Raw genomic sequence first — 19,366 nt, 5'->3', positions numbered from 1 at the left:
AATGTTTAGTTCTTCTCTCCAACTAATGTGAGATCTCACAATCCACTCCCTTTGGAGATCCAGCGTCCTTGCTGGCACACCGCTCAATATCTTACTCTGATATCACTTATAACAACTCAAGCCCATCCTAGCAGGTATTGTCCGCTTTGGCTGTCAACATCGTGATTTTAAAACGCGTCTATTAGGAAGAGGCTTTCACGTTCTTAGAAGAAATGTTTCATTCTCTTCTTCAACCCATACAGGATCTCACACTATTTAAAGTTTAGGGAGTTGAAAGTTTAAAGACTTATTCGATACATTATTGTTCGTAGGTTCAAATAAGTTGATTCTCGTTGTAATTAACACAAATAAACAATAATTTTATAAAATTGTTTCATAAATTTTGATGGTTGTGTGAAGCTAATGAGTTGATAAGTTTGTTGCAAGAATTTAAAATAGAATTTATTTTCACCTAATTTTGTTAATTAAATTTTCTATTAAAAAAAAAAAAAAAAGAAAAACATAGTTTTAATTATCAGAATTAAAAGGGTTATTGGGTTTTTATTTTGAAAATTGGATTTATTGTCTCACCATTTTTGAAAAGGGTTTCTTATCTTTCATTATCCAAATTTGAAAAGACAAGTTTCTAAAATTATTTTTTGTAATTTTCAAAATTTGGCTTCAATTTTAAAACTACATTTATAAAAAATAGGTAAGAAAATAAATAAATTCACAAATAGTATTTATAAAAACATAAAATTAAAAGCCACCAATCAAATAGTTTCTGAATTTTAATATATAATTAAAATTATTTTAATTTAGCTAATTAAGACATTTATATTCAACTAAAATCATACGTTGAATTCTTAAAATTAAAAAAAAAAATAAAAAGTTTTTAAGCTTAAAAAAATAAATTATTTCCAAAATTTTAAAATTGGAGTAAAATTTGAAAATATTTGAAAAAGTAAAGACAAAATAAAGAAAGTATTTAATAAATTTTAATGAAAGCGATTTAAAAATAGTCAAAAGTTGATTTTTGAATTTAAATTTTTTCAAAATCATTAAAATTTGAATATTTATGACGGAATAAATGAGCTTTAAAAGTTTAAATCTAAACAGATTTTAAAATAATTTAAAATATATTTTAGAATAATTTTGAAGATTTTTAAAAATCAATCTAATTTAATAGAATAATTATGGGATTTTGCAGATTTTTAATTAATTATATTTCTATTCTGTTTTTCCAATAGGAAAGAGATTGAGCCACTCACCAATGTCAGCTTTTTCTATGTAATTTTCTGATTCCCAATATTCTTAAGGAATCTTTTAATTTCCCAATATTCAATTTTTTTTTTATTTTTTTATTTTTATATATATTTTTTCAAATCAAACAACCATACAACTTTTTATACCAATTTCGGATTTTTTTAATTAAATATTTAATTTCCCAATATTCAAAATTTTGTTTTTTTATTTTTTATTTCAAATCAAACAAGCATACAACTTTTTATACCAATTTTGAGATATTTTTAATTAAATCTTTTAATTTTCCAATATTCAAAATTTATATATATATATTTCAAATCAAACACGCATACAATTTTTTATACCAATTTTGAGATATTTTTTAAATAAAATATTTTAGGTTTTCTCCCAATTTTGGGTCTAATAAGATTTGAAATATTAATTTTTATTTTATTTTACAAAATCGATTTATTAGATATAAAATTAAAGTTTTAAATTTACAATTTAATTTTAAAAGTTTTATTAAAGATATTTTAGAATATATCATGGGATATGAGATTATGGAAAATATTAAAATTTACATTAAGGAAAAAAAGAACCCTTATATATCATTATTGCAACACATATTTTTTTTCTTTAATATGGAAACTATAAATAAAAAATATTATCTCTCTAAAAAAACTTTAAAATCCAATTTACATATTTTCCGTACACCAACAACATTCCTTCTTTGCTGAATCGGATGCCATTTAGACCAATGGGAACCAAAAAGAAGAAAAGAAAAAAAGAGAAAAATAAAGAAATAAAAATACTAATCGCTAATGGATCTCTCTGGCATTATCGGCCACGTCGACTTTAGCGGTACACGATAGCAACCGCCGGAAGACGGACGTCAAAGCGGCGCACGATAACTCCTTCGCCTTCTTCAGCGTCGAACACTTCCTGATCTTCTCAGACTCGTCCTCCTCCTCCGCCATGGCCTTCTTCTTCTTCTTCTTATTTCTCCGGCGAGAAGCTTTCTGTCGCATTCCGACTTTGCCGAAGCACTTGTTCGTCTTCTCCGCCACGTTATCCTCTTCTCTGGAGAACGTGTAACTTCTGAGATACATCTGCCGGCAAGAGATGCTGTCGACGACGCGCGATGTTCGATTCAGTTTGGAACTGACGGATCGGATGAACTCGGCGTCGGATTCCGGCCACTTGTAGAGGTTTATGTAGGTCGGACGGACGGGGACTCGAGCGTCGTTGATGCAGTTCGATATGCAGACGGAGGCCATGGCGGATTTGGAGGTAAAGAAGAGTTTAGGGATTTGTGAAATTAGTTACGGTTTTATTTATAGATAAAAAAAAAAAATAAATAAAAAATAAAAACGGACGGGCTCGAGCTACAATTCGGCATGATTTGGTGGTCCCTTTAAATGAAATTTCCCTTAATTTCATTTTCATTTCCATTAAATTACATTTCCCTTTAAACTTTATTTTAAAATTATTTATCAAATATATTTTAAAAAAATAAAACCATAATTAGATATTTGAGTCAAACTAAAACTATAAAATTTATTTAAAGCAGTAATTATTAATTACGAAATAAAATTAATTTAAAAATACATGATTTGGAGTTTGACTTAGTCTTACTGACACGTAGGCACTCACATATTCAACAACTGTTATTTATTTTTCATTTAATTCTAAATTATAACCCTTTTTTCATTTAATTCTAAATTTATTAATATAATATAGAATTAAGGTAATTTTTTAAATTTAAGTTTTACTAGAAGCAGTTAAAAAGTTAAAAAAGTAAAATTATAATTTTAGTAGGGGGAGTAGATTAAAAAAAAATAAAAATAAATAATAAGTGAAGAAGTTGCGAACATTTTAAGCAAAGGAAAATGAGTACTGATAGGGAGTAATGATGGGAGTGTCTATGCTCTGTTTCTGCTTTCATTTTCTTCATTTATACTTACAAATTATACCTATTGCTTTGCTTCTATGGAACCTCTCAATCAACTCCTACCAAACAACTTGGTTTTTTTTTTTTTTTTTTTTTTTTTTTTTTTTTTTTTTTTTTTTGGATTTTTGTATGCTATTTTACACTGGTTGCTCGGGTTGCTGGGGTTGGATCAATCGAGAGTAGAGAGCTTTTATACCAAATAAATCGAGTTTGGTTGAAAATTTAGACCTGCCTCGAGAATCAACTTTAATGTTTTGGCTCCTATATTTACATATAACTTAGATAGATAGACCCAATGAAATTTCAGACTCGGGATTTTCCTACCCATATTAAGCAGATGGTGAAAAGGGGGGAAGACTGCCTTCTAGAGGGAGGAGGGACTCGAGACATGTTGAGGATTGGGAGTCCTACATTAGCTAATTTAGGGAATGATCATGAGTTTATAAGCAAGGAATCTTGTCTCCACTGGTATGAGATATTCTGGGGAAACCCAAAGCAAAGCCATAAGAGCTTATACTCAATTTGGACAATATCATACTATCGTGTAGAGTCGTGATTTCTAACAAGCCATTGATGAGATAACACTTGTAGATGGTTTATATGGACAGATATTGTCCGTTTTGACTCCTTATGTATTGCTGTCAGTCTCACGGTTTTAGAATGCGTTTATTAGGGAGAATTTCCACACCCTTATAAGGAATGTTTTGTTTCGTTCTCCTATCTGACCGACGTGAGATCTCATAGTCCACCCCCTTGTCCTCGCTGACACACCGCATGGTGTTTGACTTTGATACAATTTGTAACAACACAAGCCACGGGTAGCCTATATTATTGTACTCATGTAAGTTGATAACACACTCAATTTCATATTATTTAAAGAAGAGTTAATATAATGGTTATAGATGGGAGGCTTTTAATTATGTGACAGCACAAAAAAGGAGATTTATTAAATTTTGTTAAAAAAGTAAAGTTATTTTAATTATGGTAATGGGCCAATCTTATGTTACATTAGGAGCAAGCTTTACGTAGTAATACTAATAATTAGTTCAATTTCCATTGTAATAATTGGACACAAAATTGAGCATTTACCATCCTAATTAAATTTTATATATAAAAAAGAAGAAGTTAAATTACAATTTAATCCCTACACTTTCAAGTTAAAAATATTTAGAATTATTTTAAAATTAATTAATTTATTAAATATAACCTTTAATTTTATGTTTAATAATACATTAAATTTTTATTTTTTGTTTAGTAGGATTTTTATATTTTAAAGTTTTTGAATAAATAAAAAAATCTATTATATACAAAATTGAATTTATTAATAAAATAGAAAAAATCAAAGATTTATTAAATATTTTTAAAAATTTTAAAAATTTATTAGAAATAGAATTAAAACTTTAAAAATTTATTAATTTTTTTTAAAAGTGGGAGATAAATAGACTCCAACTTAATCATTACCATTTTTTTTAATAATAAATTTTGTTTAGAATTGGGAATTTCGGGTCGGTATTTTTGTTGCAAGTCGGATCTCTCGAAGCCCAATCAGATTGATTGGGCTTAAAATTCATATTGGGCCTATAAATTGGCCCAATTGTGACAGTTTCGGGCCGCCCGTCCATTATGTCCGATTTCTGAGTTTCGTTCACATCAGTTAAACCCTTCAGTTCGGGGGCGCCTCAACGATGGAGAGCGTTTCTTGAGTTCTTCCTGCTTAAACCCTGAGCTTCATCAGTTCAAAGCTGTCTCTCCTCCATCGCCATGGGTTTCTTCGATCTCAACATTCCTTACGATGAGCACTCGTCTTCATCTTCAATTAGGGTTAATCGCATCAAGATTGTGGCCAAACTGATGGAGCTCGGCTACTCCGGAATCGCCTACAATCGTACGATCAAAGGAGTGATGTCTGATAAGGACCGTTGTACTATTCCTCTCCTTAATGTTTCATCACTTCAAAGTATCCTTCCAACCTTCTCTGCCTCGTTGGAGTTCCACCGCAATCTTCTCGGCGTCCCGCGGTCCTCTCCTTTCCGTCAGTACACGCGTCTTACTATTTGTATCAATAGTTTGCAGGAGGTTCTGGCAGTCAATTCTGGCAACCTCATTCTGAAGACCTACGATTTGATTGCTGTGAAGCCTCTTAATCAGAATGCTTTTGAGCAGGCTTGTGAGAAATTGGAGGTTTGTCGGGTTTATTTTTGTGTTTATTTTGTTTTGTTATTGTGAAATCTAGCAATTTGCTTAGATTATTCAATGATCTTGTTTGGAGTTGCGAGACAATACTACTTGCATAAGCTAGTAATCCTATTTGCATTTTTTTTCCTAATTCGAACTTATCATACTTTCCATTGTCTTTCACAATTTAGTCATATTAACTGTGTTTTTCATCACGTAGATAGACATAATTGCAATTGATTTTGCGGAGAAACTGCCTTTCAGGTTGAAGCAAGGTCACATAAAATCTGCAATTCAGGTTTGTCAATTATTGATCTTTCGTGTTTTGTTTTACTTGAATTATTATGGCATAAATAAATGTATCATCCTTTTGATCAGTGGCGACTGACTTATATATTCTGGCAATGTTCTTTTTTTCTCACAGCGTGGAGTTTACTTTGAAATTATGTACTCTGATCTTCTTTCAGACGTTCATGCAAGGAGGCAAATGATATCTGCTACCAAGGTTAGAATAAAGCATCAAGGTTCTAGTTCATTCCCGGGGACAATATTGTGAAAGTTAGATGGCAAAAATCCATATCTGGACTACATGTGTCATACTTGCTTATTAATGCTTATTTTCGTGTCCAAAGTGTGTTCGGACAAATCTTTCTAATATTATGCTCCTCAAAAAGAGGGTGTCCATAGAAAGCTGTAGTGGACAAGTGGTCTTCTAGAAGTGTTATGCTCTAGATCTTTGTATTATACTTGGTGTTATTTTCTTGTTTTTGTTTATGAATGACACTTATTTCTTATCGTGAGCGAGCTTGTGTTATCATCTGACCTTTAGCTTATTGAAATTTCAGGTCTTGGTGGATTGGACAAAAGGAAAGAATCTCATATTATCTAGTGCTGCCTCTTCTGTAAATGAAATTAGAGGACCTTTTGATGTTGCAAACTTGTCATCCTTGCTTGGTGTCTCTATGGAGCGAGCAAAAGCTGCTGTTTCAAAAAATTGTCGGTACGAGTCCTTGAAAAGAAGAATTAAAAAATATCTTGTAGTTTGAAAAAAAATACCATGAATATTTACGAGTTTTCATATGTACTGCATTTCAGCAATCTTATAGCTAATGCTTTAAAGAGAAAGCAGTTCTACAAGGAGACGATTCGAGTTGAAAGGATATCATCAGATGATAAGTTAGATTCGAATGACCCTTGGTCAGTGGATTTGTTCAAATGGGATCCTATATCAAGTGGCGAAGGTGATTTGCTATTGGATGATATAGCAAAATCTTTTGCTGCCTCTAATACATCAAAAATTGTGAAAGCCATTGATTTCACTTCAGTCATTGACAACATGCCTCCACAAGGTTTTCTAGTCAAGAATGTGATATCAAGCTCTGAGGCAAAAGTGTCGTTGAATGATAACGGAGGCTCGTCGCATGTTGTTGATGCCATTGAGCCACCAATTGCAGTAAATGGAGTAATTCAACAGTCCTGTCCTCTTGATGGTAAACATTGTTCTACATCCGATCGTCAATGCTCTGGTGATGCAGGAAACGTTAGAAGTAATTCTGACGAAGACAAATGCACTGTTGAAGAAATTGTGCAGCCCAAGGCCTCAATGCAGGAAAAACCTATTGGAATGGACATTGATAATGTGCAACCACAAAACCCGCTACCCAGTAGCGAGTTAAATGTAGTATCCACAAATGTGTTCGTGCATTGTCCTACATCTACCAGAGATGTATTAGATGTTGTTTTAATAAATGATGGAAAAGAAACTTCTACAATGTCGGAGGATGTTGATTCTCATCGGAATGAGTATTGCTTAAGAAGTTCTGATACATTGTCTGGTTTAGAAAGTGTGTTGAGGGACAAAAGTTCAACTAATTTGGTTTCAGAAAATCAAAAGAATATGACTATGGTAATAGATGGTTCATTTACAGATGAAGAATGTTTAGTTGGTGCAAGACTTGGGGAGCCTATGGATGTAGCAGCAGTCGAGGATCGGGTTTCTCCTCTTAGTTCTTGTATGATTGATATAAAAGATGATTATTTGATCTCAATTCGACAACAAACATCTGAGGTGTTAGTGGAAGAGAAAAAAAGTGGAGAAGCTGACCCTCAGGTCAATCCTCCACCTCTAGATCAATCTATATCTGCCGTAATGTCAACAGGTACCTAATTCTCACTGAGGTTTAAGACATGGAGGCTCACTTTTATGTTGCAACTCCGCAGATTATCACTCTTATACCCAACTCCTTTAGTTTGGGATACACTAACTAAAACCTCCATTTTGATTGAACCCTGTTTATATCCTATTTGATTCTGTTAACTATGAAAACCGAGTCAAGTTTCCATCAATTGCTTGATTTTTTTTTTTCTTTTGAAACTAATAAACGCAGGGACATGTCGTGCAAAACGAAAGAGACATCAACATCATCCTCCGCGGTTAACCAATCCTATGGTTTTCAAGAGAGTTCAGGAAACATATTCAGAGAAATACCGATCAAAACGGAGGAGACATCGACCAGCGCTATTGCTTCCATTCAAGCGCTTAATCAATCCTCTGTTCTTCAAGAAGGTCCGCAAAACTAAAAGCTAGCAGTAATATTTTCTTGGTATTACTCGGTTGATATATTCAATTTTGTTTATAATAGCTGGATATACATTTTGCACCAATTAGTCTCAATGAATTATTCTTCACTATCGAGTTTCAAAAGATTGCTCCTTTTTTCTCCTCAAAAAAATATTTGAGTGTTTAGGTGAAGAAGTTAGTTTGAGCTCATTACAGAGTCCAAACCAACTGGCCCACCGGGATCCAATTGTGTGGCTTGAGACTTAATGAATCTTCCTCACTCTGCTTGTGAAGCCGAACGGATGCATCATAGAACTTCATTGGTGGAAATGGAATCATACATGTGAGTATTTATTGCTTTGAATAGTGAACTAATAAATCATCCTATTTATGATATTATAGTACTTTTCAGTACATTTTTTTAAACAATATTGGTAGGAATCACAATCCTCCACAATGGTATGATATTGTCCACTTTGAGCCTAAGCTCTCGTGGTTTTGCTTTGGAATTTCCCAAACCAATGGAGATCTATTCCTTTACTTATAAACCCATGATGATCATTCCCAAAATTAGTCAACGTGGGACTCCCTCCTTACCATCCTCAATAAATATTTATCTATAAGTTTCTTTAATAGTGTATTGAATAAGCTAGGTAGCAACTTTTATTGAAGGACGTATAGAATAGAATATGGAAAGAACCTAATATTGTGAAGATGGCGACTGTCACCAAACTAAGTTGCAATCCCTTTTGTTGTTGTCTTACCAAATGACAATGACTGAAATTCTCTCCACCTTTTTGACTTATCTTGGCGTTTATCCCCAGCACTAAAACACACCTCGAATCAATCCCCCAAAACGGCCCGCCCAATCTTTCAGCCTGCCCATGTCCATCCCAATCTATGTCAAATCCTTATCACAAAAAAGATGAAAACGAGCTCCATTATCGATTAAATATTATAATTATTACCCTTCACCATTATTAATACAAATATAGTTAGAGCTAACTCAAACTTTGGGTTCCATACATAGAAAAAGAAAAGAGAGAGAGAAGCCTAAATAAGCAATGTAAAACTCTCACGCAACTGAAAGATGGTCAAAATGGAAGAGGCCGATTGCAACTAGAGCTACATTATTATTTTTTGCTTTTGAGAGATTCATGGAATAAGATTCGTAGAATATGCATCTACAAAGTACTTGATCCAATTATCATCACAATTTGCCTCTTCTTCTTCTTCTTCTCCTCCTTGTTCTTCCTCTTGCCCATGACTCCATTGCACTGGATAATTCTTTGCAACATCATCGTTGTACCTTGCAAATCGTCCTCTAATCCTTGGTCGACTATCGGCCAATGACTTCCTACAAGCATACTTCAAGAACACAAATAATATTATGAGAATTTTGGAAAACAATGAGCCATATGAACAAGGCCTACAAAATTATTATCATGGTGTGAAGATATGAAGTAGATTGACTGATTGATTGTCATTTGTGATTCAACAAATGTTTTCTTTGCTTTTTAGACCAATTTTGTGATAATTTTAAAATCTGCCTTTTTCATGGTTACCATCCAAATAAAAAAAGTGTAGTTTGAATGACAAAAGCAAAAAGATGAAGGATGAAATTGAAAACTATACGAACATTACTCAATAACTTTGCATAAATTACTTATTTTAGTGAATAATCAAACTATATGCCGTTAAATTATTTGAATTATTATATTTATACTATAAAGTTAGAAATTATCTTTCCAATTACTAACTTTATGGTTGTTGGCATATAGAATCTATCAAATTATATGTAGGTACAATAAGAAATGAATTATTCTTTAGAATTATTTCATAATTTCAAGTAGGTTGAGATAAAGAAGAATATAAGAAAGAACAAAAAAAAAAAAAAAAAAAAAAGAAAAAACCTTAATCTTCTTGTTGAAGTTCCTCTGGTTTCTTTTGCTCCTATACCTTTGAATTCTCTCCTTCTTCTCTTCTGGACTGTACCTACAAGCTCTGCTCATCCCTTCAATGGCGATGCTACTTTCACATGAAACTGGACTCTCTGCTCTCTGATTATTCCTCTGCCATACCCATTTTTATATTTATTATTCATACCCCATTTCATCATTTATATATTAATTTAAATATTATACTCGAGACCCAAAAAGAAAAAAAGAAAAACTCTTTGGGTTCTTGAAAAGCCAAGCTTTTTCAATGATCCTTTGCATGGAGGTTGGGCATCATAGTTGAATATTTCCATTAATAGGAGAAATTATTTGAAAAAAACTGAAATAATAATGTGACTTTTTGACTCATTTATTAAATGAAAAAGGGTATGTGACCGCTCATTTTTTGGATTTTAAATTTTAGTAGTGAATAAATTATTGTATTATTGGAAATAATCAACTGTTTCATGTTCTGGAATGATGTTTAATTGTGTCATCTTGAAGTGATGATAAACCTCTCACCTGAAAATATCCGGCGGGAAGGGATAGCTTGTGTAGGACGTTATCGGAGGAGAGCGGCGGTGGCGGTGGCGACGGCGACGAACCGGTTTGTTGAAGAAGGCCATTGGTTTTGAGAGAAGGGTTGAGGAGGCTAAAAGTATGGTGAAATAGAATATTGTTAGTTGGTGGATGAATTGTTTGGGGTTGCGGCGGTGAAGTCAGTGAACCGTCGCCCCAGCTGTCGGGAAGTTCAGAGTTCCATTGCTTGATGGAGGAACCGGGTAACCAGTCAAAATCAACACCGGCGGTGTCGGTGGAGGAATGCGAGGCGGCGGAGAGAAAGTGGGAGATGGTCATTGGGACGGCGGCGCGTGAGTTTAAGAAAGAATAAGATCAGAGTGTGCGTGAAGGGGAAGGGGAGGCTCGAGAGAGTTGGAGACTGCAAATGCGCCATTGAGGGAGTACTTATGGTACCACCCGAGCTCGGATGATGACGTGGAATATGACGCCACGTATTTATTATTATTATTATTATTATTATTTTGTCTTCGGAAAAAACACATATTTTTTCTATCGTTGACTTTTTTTTTTCTAACTATTTAGAATATATATAATACTACAGAAAAATACTCTTTATTTTTTCAATACAAAAGCATTAACATTTAAACTGTGTATGTACCAATTAGGTTTAAAGGAATACATATTTTTCGGCAATCACCTTTTTCTCCGAGAAAATGCCATTAACATTAACGAAGGCGACTTCTACATGCTTTGTTCTCTCATAGAAGACGCGCTCAATCCGTTGCTTGTTACTCCAACTTAGGAGTAGGGGCTTTAGAGCCTTTTTTCAATCGAAGGCTGCTATGCTAGTTGTAGGGATCCCGCACTTTACTAATAGTTTCGAAAGGAGAGGAAAATAGCTTGACCTCGTTCAATCAGGTCAGGGAATAGAGGAAAAGGTTCACATGGAAATAACTCAACCAGTTAACTTTGTTTAATTACTGGGTCTTGTAAGAGAAACGACAACCGATATACACATTTTGGAAATAACTCAACTGGTTAAAACGTACATCATTGATCAAAAGATCATATGTTTGAATTTGTTTTTGTTTATTTAATGGGTCTTACAAAGGAAGACGATACACCTGAAAATAACTCCATTAATTAAGACGTATCTCATTGATTAAAAGATCAGATGTTTGAATTTGTTTCGTATATGATTGAGGGTGGGTCCTCATAAATGCATCAAAGAATCTTGCAGGTAAAAAAGGTTTCTTTATGAAGAAAAATTGGAATTCAAACTCAGAAATGAAGTTGTAACAGTACAGCCCACTTCCATGGGGGGCCTCTCTGAGGAAGAAAGCTTCTAAAATTTTGTTCAGCAGCTCCAACCAATATGTTCGAAAGGCAATTTTAGAGATGCCCATATCAGGAAATGGAAACAAAAAACACAGGTCATTTTAGTCGGAATTAAAGGCGTTTCGAGATAGATACCCATTTAATTGCGTATGATTTAAAACTAAGTCGAGTCGAGAACCGAGTGAGTTGAGGAATCATTTCGAGTTGAAGCCATAAAAGATAAGGAAGAAGAATAAGAGTCATTGTCATGAAAAAGTGAAGAACTCAATGCTTTTTGAAATAATATTGTGAATGAACTCTAAATATTTCACTTTCCTTTGGAAGTTTTGTCTGTCTTCAATCAATCATGGGGCACCCATCAACGAATATGGAGAAAATGGAGTTCATCACAATTTTGAATTAAACTTTCCCATTTGTAGACCATAATTTCAATCAACTTGTTTTATTGTTTCATTTCTTTTCCTCTTAAAAAACATAAACTTTGTTCTTCAAAACAAATACGCAACGATCAATGAATCAAATTTTTCGAACGTAAATTGAGAAACAATATTGTTTATTTGATCTTTAAGTATACAGTTCAAAAAATTGTTTGAAGTGATCAAGGTTCATTTGATAGTTAGTTGACTAATGAAAAGGCATCGGGCGATCAATTTGAGGTCTTTTCGTTGACTAAAATCTTCCTATCTTTTTCTCGTCCCATCTCTTGTGAAAGCTGTTGTCATTCTGCTATGAACGTTGTTGTCGTTGTCGTCGTCCTTGATGGTCTTCAATCACCAACGATCCCTTCATGAACAAATCATCACTTTATTCCATATGATTCCAGATTTGAAACTTCAGAGTTTGGAACAAATGAGAGCCTCCCTTCAGTGATCATCCATGAACTAAAGACCTCCGATGGTCCAATGGAAGGGAGCTTGGTGATGGTAGTAGCAGTAAACTATTAGAAGATAAAAGGAAAGGGGAGAGAGAGAGAGAAAGTCTAGTTAGTAAAGGATATATTATCGTAGCGTTCCCAAATTAACAAAGTAGCCATACGACCTCTTCGTTAGACAACTAATGATCACAAACATCCTTCAATCTCAGAGACAAACTTTCTTCGCAATCTCGGAGACTAAAACTATCTTATACGAAGAAGCATTCAATCACCAAATAGATACTAAACTCAAACTTCAACGACCAAAAATACATTTTCCCTACCTTTATATAAATACATCATATGTGAATAGGAGAAATTTGAGCATACTCAATCTCTTAAAAGATACTTTAATCACTAATAAGCTCATATGGATATATATTCCCATATTGTGAGCGTTTTTCTTTAAATCCATCTAATAGAATTCTTCCATTTTATCCTGAGTTGGTGATATGAAAGGAATCTAGCTTTGGATTTAGACACATCGATGTCAGAAATTATATCAAATCAAATGAAACAGCCCAAGCCCAAGCTCACCGCTAGGAGATCCTGTCCTTTTTGGGTTTTCACTTTTGGGCTTCCCCTCGAAGTTTTTAAAACGCGTCATAAGGAGAAGTTTCCACATCCTTATAAAGAAAGCACCTATCAGCAACCCAACACAAAAACATACAAACTTGGAGGGAGATAAGTTCATCATACCTGTCTAATTTGGCTTTGATCATCATGCTTTCAAATGCCTATCTATCTTTTCATGTTTTTATTTGTAAATGGCTGGCGATGAGTATCTACAGCTTCTGATATCTCTTTCATTTTGCAGCTTCAATACAAGCATGGGAGCAAAAGAATTTCCTTTTCTGCATCTAATTAATATAAATATGTAGAAGACCAACCAAATTTATGAACTTGGCCTGTTTTCTCATTTACACTTTAGAAAAAAAGATCAATATACCTGTGCTAGACATTGTCAAGGCAATTGTGTTAAGCTTTAGATGCACTTCTGTGCTATCGTGCACCAAGAACAATCAATATACACACTTGTAAAATGCAAAAATAATGCGGCCTTCATTCTGTCACAAGCCTCACCGGAACAACACAAATTAGCTCTGCGCAACATAAACAAGTGGAAGCTTTGTTAGAAGTTAAACAGTAAGCATATTCAGTGGCACATCTACGAGTTCCAACATTTTACATTTATATCTAACTCATTGCTGTCTTCTTATCAGAAAAGAACCTTTCCCATAATCAAAATAATCTTCTGCCAGCTTAATAAAATAACAAGTTTAATGCCACTCCATGCTCACACGTGACAAGTGTAACGACCCAAGCCTACCGTTGGACTTTCCTTTTTGGGCTTCCGATTTTTAAAACGCGTCTGTTAGGGAGAGATTTCCACATCTTTAGAAACAATGTTTCGTTTTCCTCCCCAGCCGACGTGGGATCTCACAATCCACCTCCCTTCGGAGCCCAGCATCCGAGCAAGTTAAGAACATATCTTTTCTGGCAAATCACTCTTGCACTTTAACTCTACCTAAACAACATCTTACTCGAGCATAATTTATTATTCTTCATGAAAGACACGTATAAGCAGTAAATCAACACACAGATATAACTTGAATTATCTACAACTTCACAATGTAAATTTTCGTTCTTTTTTACTTCAATAATTTACTAAATTTACCTCAAAGATCTTCTTTCGTCTAAATAAGAAATCCATTCGACTAATAGGGGAAAAAATAACCTTATAATGGAAAATTAAAAACAGATACGCCCACTACCAAAACAATGCATACCAGGTAGAAAGCAAATATTCAGTCAATAACATTAAATACTAAGGACGCTCTAATTCACAGTATATGACATCCGAATTCCAAAAGTTAATACCAGATCGACGACTACCTGCAGTAATTATTATGATATGCTCGCACGTAGGAATCCAACCGGGCTTTGTCCCACAAATGCTTCATCGTCAAAATCTTCGTTCGTGGAATTTTCTTGACATATCAACTTGGTCTCTTCCATAGGATTAGAAGCCTTCATAACCTGTGGACTTCGAGACATCTCGTCATGATCAGACCCATGATTGTTATCTATGTCATGCTCCACAACTTGCCTCACATCACCATAAATTTGTTCGGTTCCTTTAACATCATCGATACACGGGGGATCTGTGTTGAGCTCGGAGCAAATGTCATATCCAATGTTTTCTCCAGATGCATGATAAGCTACTGTCACAAGTCCATGATCAGATGATTGGTCAATGACATCTTTTTTGGGTCTCCTCCATTTCTTAGTAGATGAAGTACCATCATCCTCAAAATCTTCTTCCTCGCGTTCTCTATGCAAATAAACCCACAATTTTCTTTCACCATCAAATTGCACGCAAGGATCGCGTTCATAATGTAATCTGTCCAATGCGCCACTAACAACTTGATTAACTTGTGCATCAGATACATCTTCCATAACATATTGTGAATCTCTTATCAACGTACACACATCTGCTCTGGTGCCAATACTTCCTGGCAATCGTGCAGTAGCATCTCTCACAAGACAAAGAATCGTGACGTGTGGAGGGCGATCTTTCTTCAGCATGAAATGGTCCCGTGCCTTAGATGTAGGCTTGCCACCACCCCTTCTTAAGGGAGCAACAATGGACTTTTTACCATCAGCTGCTGTGTAAGAGAAAGCACGATCGGGAATTGAGTACCTTAGTACTTCTTCGCGACGAAAATAATCCCTCACCTCTTCAGTACTAGAGGTAATAGTATTAAGACTCTTCTGAGCCCTCAAGTCCCTAAACCTTTCTTTCTCATCTACGTTAAACTGCATTAAAGAGGCAGGTGGTGCAGGAAGACTTCCTATTAGTTGAAGAGTTTCTTGACCACTTTTAAGCCAATTGGCAAATGAGTCTACCAACTTAACAAGCATCTTGTGGGGAAGACCCCAAGCTTCAGGTGATGCTGCCTCTTCAATGGCCTCGTAATCTGACGAACTTCGAGAAACTGGGCCAATCCATGACCATGTTTTTGTTGATTTTTCATAAATTGCTAGCATCTTCCAGCCCTTTGCTCCCAAAGGAGCAGTTTTTGATGAAAATATCTTCAGAACCCCTCTCACCAAATCCAAAAGTGGTTCTTGCGTCTCGAGAATGCTAGGATCCCCAGGGTTAGATTTCACACGATCTACTATCTCTTGAACTGTTAGCGAAGGAACATTTACTTCCTCAGCCTGTTCTAAGTTATTTACATCCGCCTTATTATCATGAGAAAGATCTAACGCGAAGTCACCCTCATGCCGTTTCTTCTTCTCCTTAATGGGTTCTAACATATCTTCGGGAAGTGGAGTAATCGTGGCCAGGCGAACTGCAGTAAGAAGATGCATGATGGAGAATGAAAAGCCAGTGTGAACCGTAGGTGTAATCAACAGGAACGAATTTCTCTGAGGCTTGGTTTCCTGCTCCATATCCACTGTCCCCATTTCTATAGCGGGAGGCTCAGATCTTCCCACATCAGAACTACAACCGTCGGCCTTCTGCCTCTTCTTCTTCTTCTTCTTCTTCTTCAATGGAGTGGAATTATTAACTTGTTGGAGGGTGTCACTCTGCAATTCACCTTCATCCTTTTTATCCATTTCTGTCACATTCCCCTTCACTTTCCTTTTCTTCTTTACTGAGTTACATCCTAGTAGGGAGCCATTAGGTCTTTCACTGGAAATACCCATAAATGATTCACTTTGCAAACCTGCCTGTGGAAATCTATCAGCTCCATAATCATCTTCAAATAATCTCATCTCGTTGGAATTATCTTCCTCGTCAACAGCATAGTCATAAAGATTTCTCGACTGCATTGCAGAAAGATCATGATTACCCCTGCCTTTCCGTTTTCCCTCTGCAGTGAAGGACTTAGATGAGGATTTACGTGATCTTTTGCTAGATTCTGATTGCAATCGACCATTATTAAACATTTTGGAATTTTTCTTCACATCATCATCTTCATCATCACTGAATGTATCCAAAACTGGGAGGTAGTTCTTTTCTGACACTTTAGAGGATAGGTCTTGGAAAGAACCAGAGTCTTGAATCTTCCCCAGCCTTGTATTCATAGTGTTAACTCCACTTAAGGCATATCCATGTTGAGGAGATTTATTAACCGTCTTTTTGGAGTATGATATTGGATCAAGAGTACCAATGTGCTCCTTTATATCTTTTTTGACATGCTTGACCTTTTTAGCTTCTAAACCAGAATTCAACGATGAAAACTGTGAAACTTCCATTACACTGGGATAGGCCAACTTGCTCCTCAATATTGGATTGCCATCCTCATCATCTTCAAACTGCTCAGATGATTCCGATTCAGTTTCTTCGCCTCTAACGAACTTTTTGTTTCCTTTGGAGGAAGCAGGGTCTGATCCCATTTTCTGGACAAATCTTCCTTTAGTTTTCTTTTGTGAAGGTTTAGCTCTTAATTCAGAGGGTACATGTCCCTCATTTATCTGAGGAGAGGGAGATCTATACGCTTCGTAGTTAAGATCAGTAGGCTCCATAGCAGTCTTCCAGTTCTTGCCCCTAATGCTCCGGCCAGCATTTTTAAGCAGTGGATCCGTCACAAAAGACTTCCCTCGAGTCTTGTTATGTCGGAGTGAACCGGCAAGACCTTCAGAGTCAACTTTAGTACTTTTATGTGGAGGCTGAGAAACGCCGCGCTTCATAGATTTCGTCTGATCCCTAATTGACTGGGCTTTTTTGGAAGGATTGTAGGATGACCTCATACTGACTGGCTTTTCAGCCACAGCACTCCTCTTTGGAACCAAATTCGCATTCTTGTTCTTCCCATATAAATCACCTTTTGATGACAAAGGAAGTCCAATGAAATTGTCAAAAATGTTACCCCTCAAAGCCTCATATCTCTTACTAGCTTCTAGAACCCCCTTCTCCATCCCACCACCGGGTGGGGCCCTTAGATCCCGTGGGGTACCCTTTCTGTTGGTCGTTTCTTTAGTAGCATTACTGATCCTCGTCTCGTCCCTTATCCTAAGCATAGGGCCCGAGTCATATCCAACCTTTCTCCGTTGAGGGAGATCACCTATAGAACTATAGGGCGTTGAGTTAATATCTAAATCATGATAAGCTGATGGAAGGCTGACCATAGGTTCCATCAGAGAAGGAAACTTGGATCCGGCCAACTTAAATATACCCTTGGAATTCTGCTTTCCATATTCAGGTGCTTCAAGATTAGTCAACCGACCCCCTAAAGGAAAATCTAAGTCAGAACTTGCATTATATGAAGAAAAGTTGTGCAATTTAGAAGCCACTTTCTTGTCCTTGAATCTTCTCCGAAATCCTTCCCCTGATACTCTATCTGACGAGTCAGTTTCTAAACCATCGATCCTCTCATAATCGAAACTTTTCTGACTTCTCGTAAGATTTAAGACACGGAGACTCTCTTCCATGCTGTATCCTCTACAGTTAAGCCAATCATCTCTCATCCGACAAAGGCTGCTAATCATATTGTTCTGATGCTTCCTCAGAAGATGATAGTGTTGCCGCCTTTGGAAAAATTTCAGACCATGACGATAAAGCGCAACTCTCGGCTCACATAAACCCCCCTTCAACATGCTAAATAACATCTTTATTGGGCTTCCAAAATGGAAGTTGCTACCCGTAAAAAGCTCTTTTAGCGTGAGCATATATGTCTCTTGGTCCATATCTGGGAGGAACTTAGAGAGGTTAAACCGCTCCTCGTCGCTGAGGCATTCATTCCACACATCAACAGACAATATATCTTCCAAACCCGAAAGATCATACAGCTCAAGAGGAATGCTGCAAGTTTGATTATCAACATGACAGAATTCCACCCCTGCCTCTCCCCATTCTAGAGTATCATAATCATCAGACCCTGCCCCAGAATCTACATCATTAATCTCATCATCATCATCATCAGACTCCACAGCAGAAGTACGTCTGTGAAGCTCATCCTCGTCACTGGATATGCTCTTCTTACTCCCAGGTGAAAACTCATAGTCAAACCTCGAAACCTTAAAATTGTTCTTCTCAATAGCCATGGACCATTTATTTTAACCCAAATCAATCCTAAGACAACACAGAACAAAAACCGAATTAACTCCTCCCACTATCAAATTCCAAGAACTCCAAACCGGAACATAACCAAGTCTAGACCCTAAACAGCAATTATAACGCTCAAAATAAAGAGAAGAGAAAAATCGAATTTAGAAAAAAAAAAAAAAAAAAATTACCTCATTCGCGATTAGATTAACTTGTTGATGATATCCAAAGAAGCCATAGCGGAAATCGGAAGGCACCAAAAGAGAAAAGAAATCGCGAAAACATTAAAAAAAAAAAAAAGTAATGGAAACCCTAGCCAGAAGGCGGTTGTGTGTATATATATATATATATATATATATATAACCGTGTTGAAGGAGACGAAGAGCAGGTCGAAAAGGATTGAAGAAGACGAAGATGACGTGGACGGAGAAGGAACGTCGGATTGCGAGGAAGAAGAAGAAGAAGAAGAAGAAGAAGAGGAGAAGTGGAAAAGACGAAAAGGGGCAGAAGAAAGAGAAAGCGTGAGGGAGTTGGAATTGGTGTCGACGAAGATAGCAATAGCATCAGAGAAAAGAAGAGCTTAGGGCTCACAGACACACACACACACACACACACACACACACCAGACACCACTGAGTCAACTCGGGCATCGCCATTCCGACTGACGGGCACGGTCACGGGCACCCCA

General features: G+C 35.8%; 4 protein-coding genes across 9 annotated transcripts; 1 reads left to right on the top strand and 3 right to left on the bottom strand.

The window, feature by feature from the left end:
- Positions 1 to 1,879: 1,879 nt before the first annotated feature.
- On the bottom strand, positions 1,880 to 2,551 carry LOC111794509 (uncharacterized). The gene has a single exon (XM_023676550.2). The coding sequence runs from the start codon at positions 2,499 to 2,501 to the stop codon at positions 2,043 to 2,045; it is 459 nt and encodes a 152-aa protein (XP_023532318.2). The 5' UTR covers positions 2,502 to 2,551; the 3' UTR covers positions 1,880 to 2,042.
- Positions 2,552 to 4,833: 2,282 nt separating this feature from the next.
- LOC111794415 (protein GAMETOPHYTE DEFECTIVE 1) lies at positions 4,834 to 10,984 on the top strand. Of its 2 annotated transcripts, XM_023676406.2 has the most exons (8): positions 4,834 to 5,356; positions 5,571 to 5,648; positions 5,775 to 5,855; positions 6,196 to 6,350; positions 6,446 to 7,509; positions 7,738 to 7,916; positions 8,098 to 8,253; positions 10,352 to 10,984. In XM_023676406.2, the coding sequence occupies exons 1-7, from the start codon at positions 4,937 to 4,939 to the stop codon at positions 8,113 to 8,115; spliced, it is 1,995 nt and encodes a 664-aa protein (XP_023532174.2). In that variant the 5' UTR covers positions 4,834 to 4,936; the 3' UTR covers positions 8,116 to 8,253; positions 10,352 to 10,984. The 2 variants fall into 2 exon arrangements, with proteins under 2 accessions (XP_023532174.2, XP_023532173.2); XM_023676405.2 differs by lacking the exons at positions 8,098 to 8,253; positions 10,352 to 10,984 and having other exon boundaries at positions 7,738 to 8,054.
- Positions 8,837 to 10,705, bottom strand: LOC111794487 (uncharacterized). Its single transcript, XM_087124251.1, has 3 exons — positions 10,370 to 10,705; positions 9,824 to 9,982; positions 8,837 to 9,278 (listed from the first exon to the last, which is right to left on the bottom strand). The coding sequence occupies exons 1-3, from the start codon at positions 10,703 to 10,705 to the stop codon at positions 9,066 to 9,068; spliced, it is 708 nt and encodes a 235-aa protein (XP_086980377.1). The 3' UTR covers positions 8,837 to 9,065.
- Positions 10,985 to 12,243: 1,259 nt separating the features above from the next.
- Positions 12,244 to 19,304, bottom strand: LOC111794392 (uncharacterized). 5 transcript variants are annotated; one of them, XM_087124094.1, is made up of 5 exons: positions 18,870 to 19,304; positions 14,517 to 18,705; positions 13,320 to 13,723; positions 13,158 to 13,246; positions 12,244 to 12,644 (listed from the first exon to the last, which is right to left on the bottom strand). In XM_087124094.1, the coding sequence occupies exon 2, from the start codon at positions 18,675 to 18,677 to the stop codon at positions 14,529 to 14,531; it is 4,149 nt and encodes a 1,382-aa protein (XP_086980220.1). In that variant the 5' UTR covers positions 18,678 to 18,705; positions 18,870 to 19,304; the 3' UTR covers positions 12,244 to 12,644; positions 13,158 to 13,246; positions 13,320 to 13,723; positions 14,517 to 14,528. The 5 variants fall into 5 exon arrangements, with proteins under 5 accessions (XP_086980220.1, XP_023532133.2, XP_023532134.2 ...); XM_023676365.2 differs by lacking the exon at positions 13,158 to 13,246 and having other exon boundaries at positions 13,320 to 13,480; positions 13,570 to 13,723; XM_023676366.2 differs by lacking the exon at positions 13,158 to 13,246 and having other exon boundaries at positions 13,320 to 13,474; positions 13,570 to 13,723.
- Between the last annotated feature and the right edge of the window lie 62 nt (positions 19,305 to 19,366).

This window comes from Cucurbita pepo, chromosome 5 (assembly GCF_057944985.1).
Source record: "Cucurbita pepo subsp. pepo isolate OVF chromosome 5, ASM5794498v1, whole genome shotgun sequence".
Taxonomy (NCBI): Eukaryota; Viridiplantae; Streptophyta; class Magnoliopsida; order Cucurbitales; family Cucurbitaceae; genus Cucurbita; species Cucurbita pepo.
The sequence above is the reverse complement of the archived record's forward strand: the minus strand, read 5'-3'. Positions and strand labels throughout refer to the sequence as shown.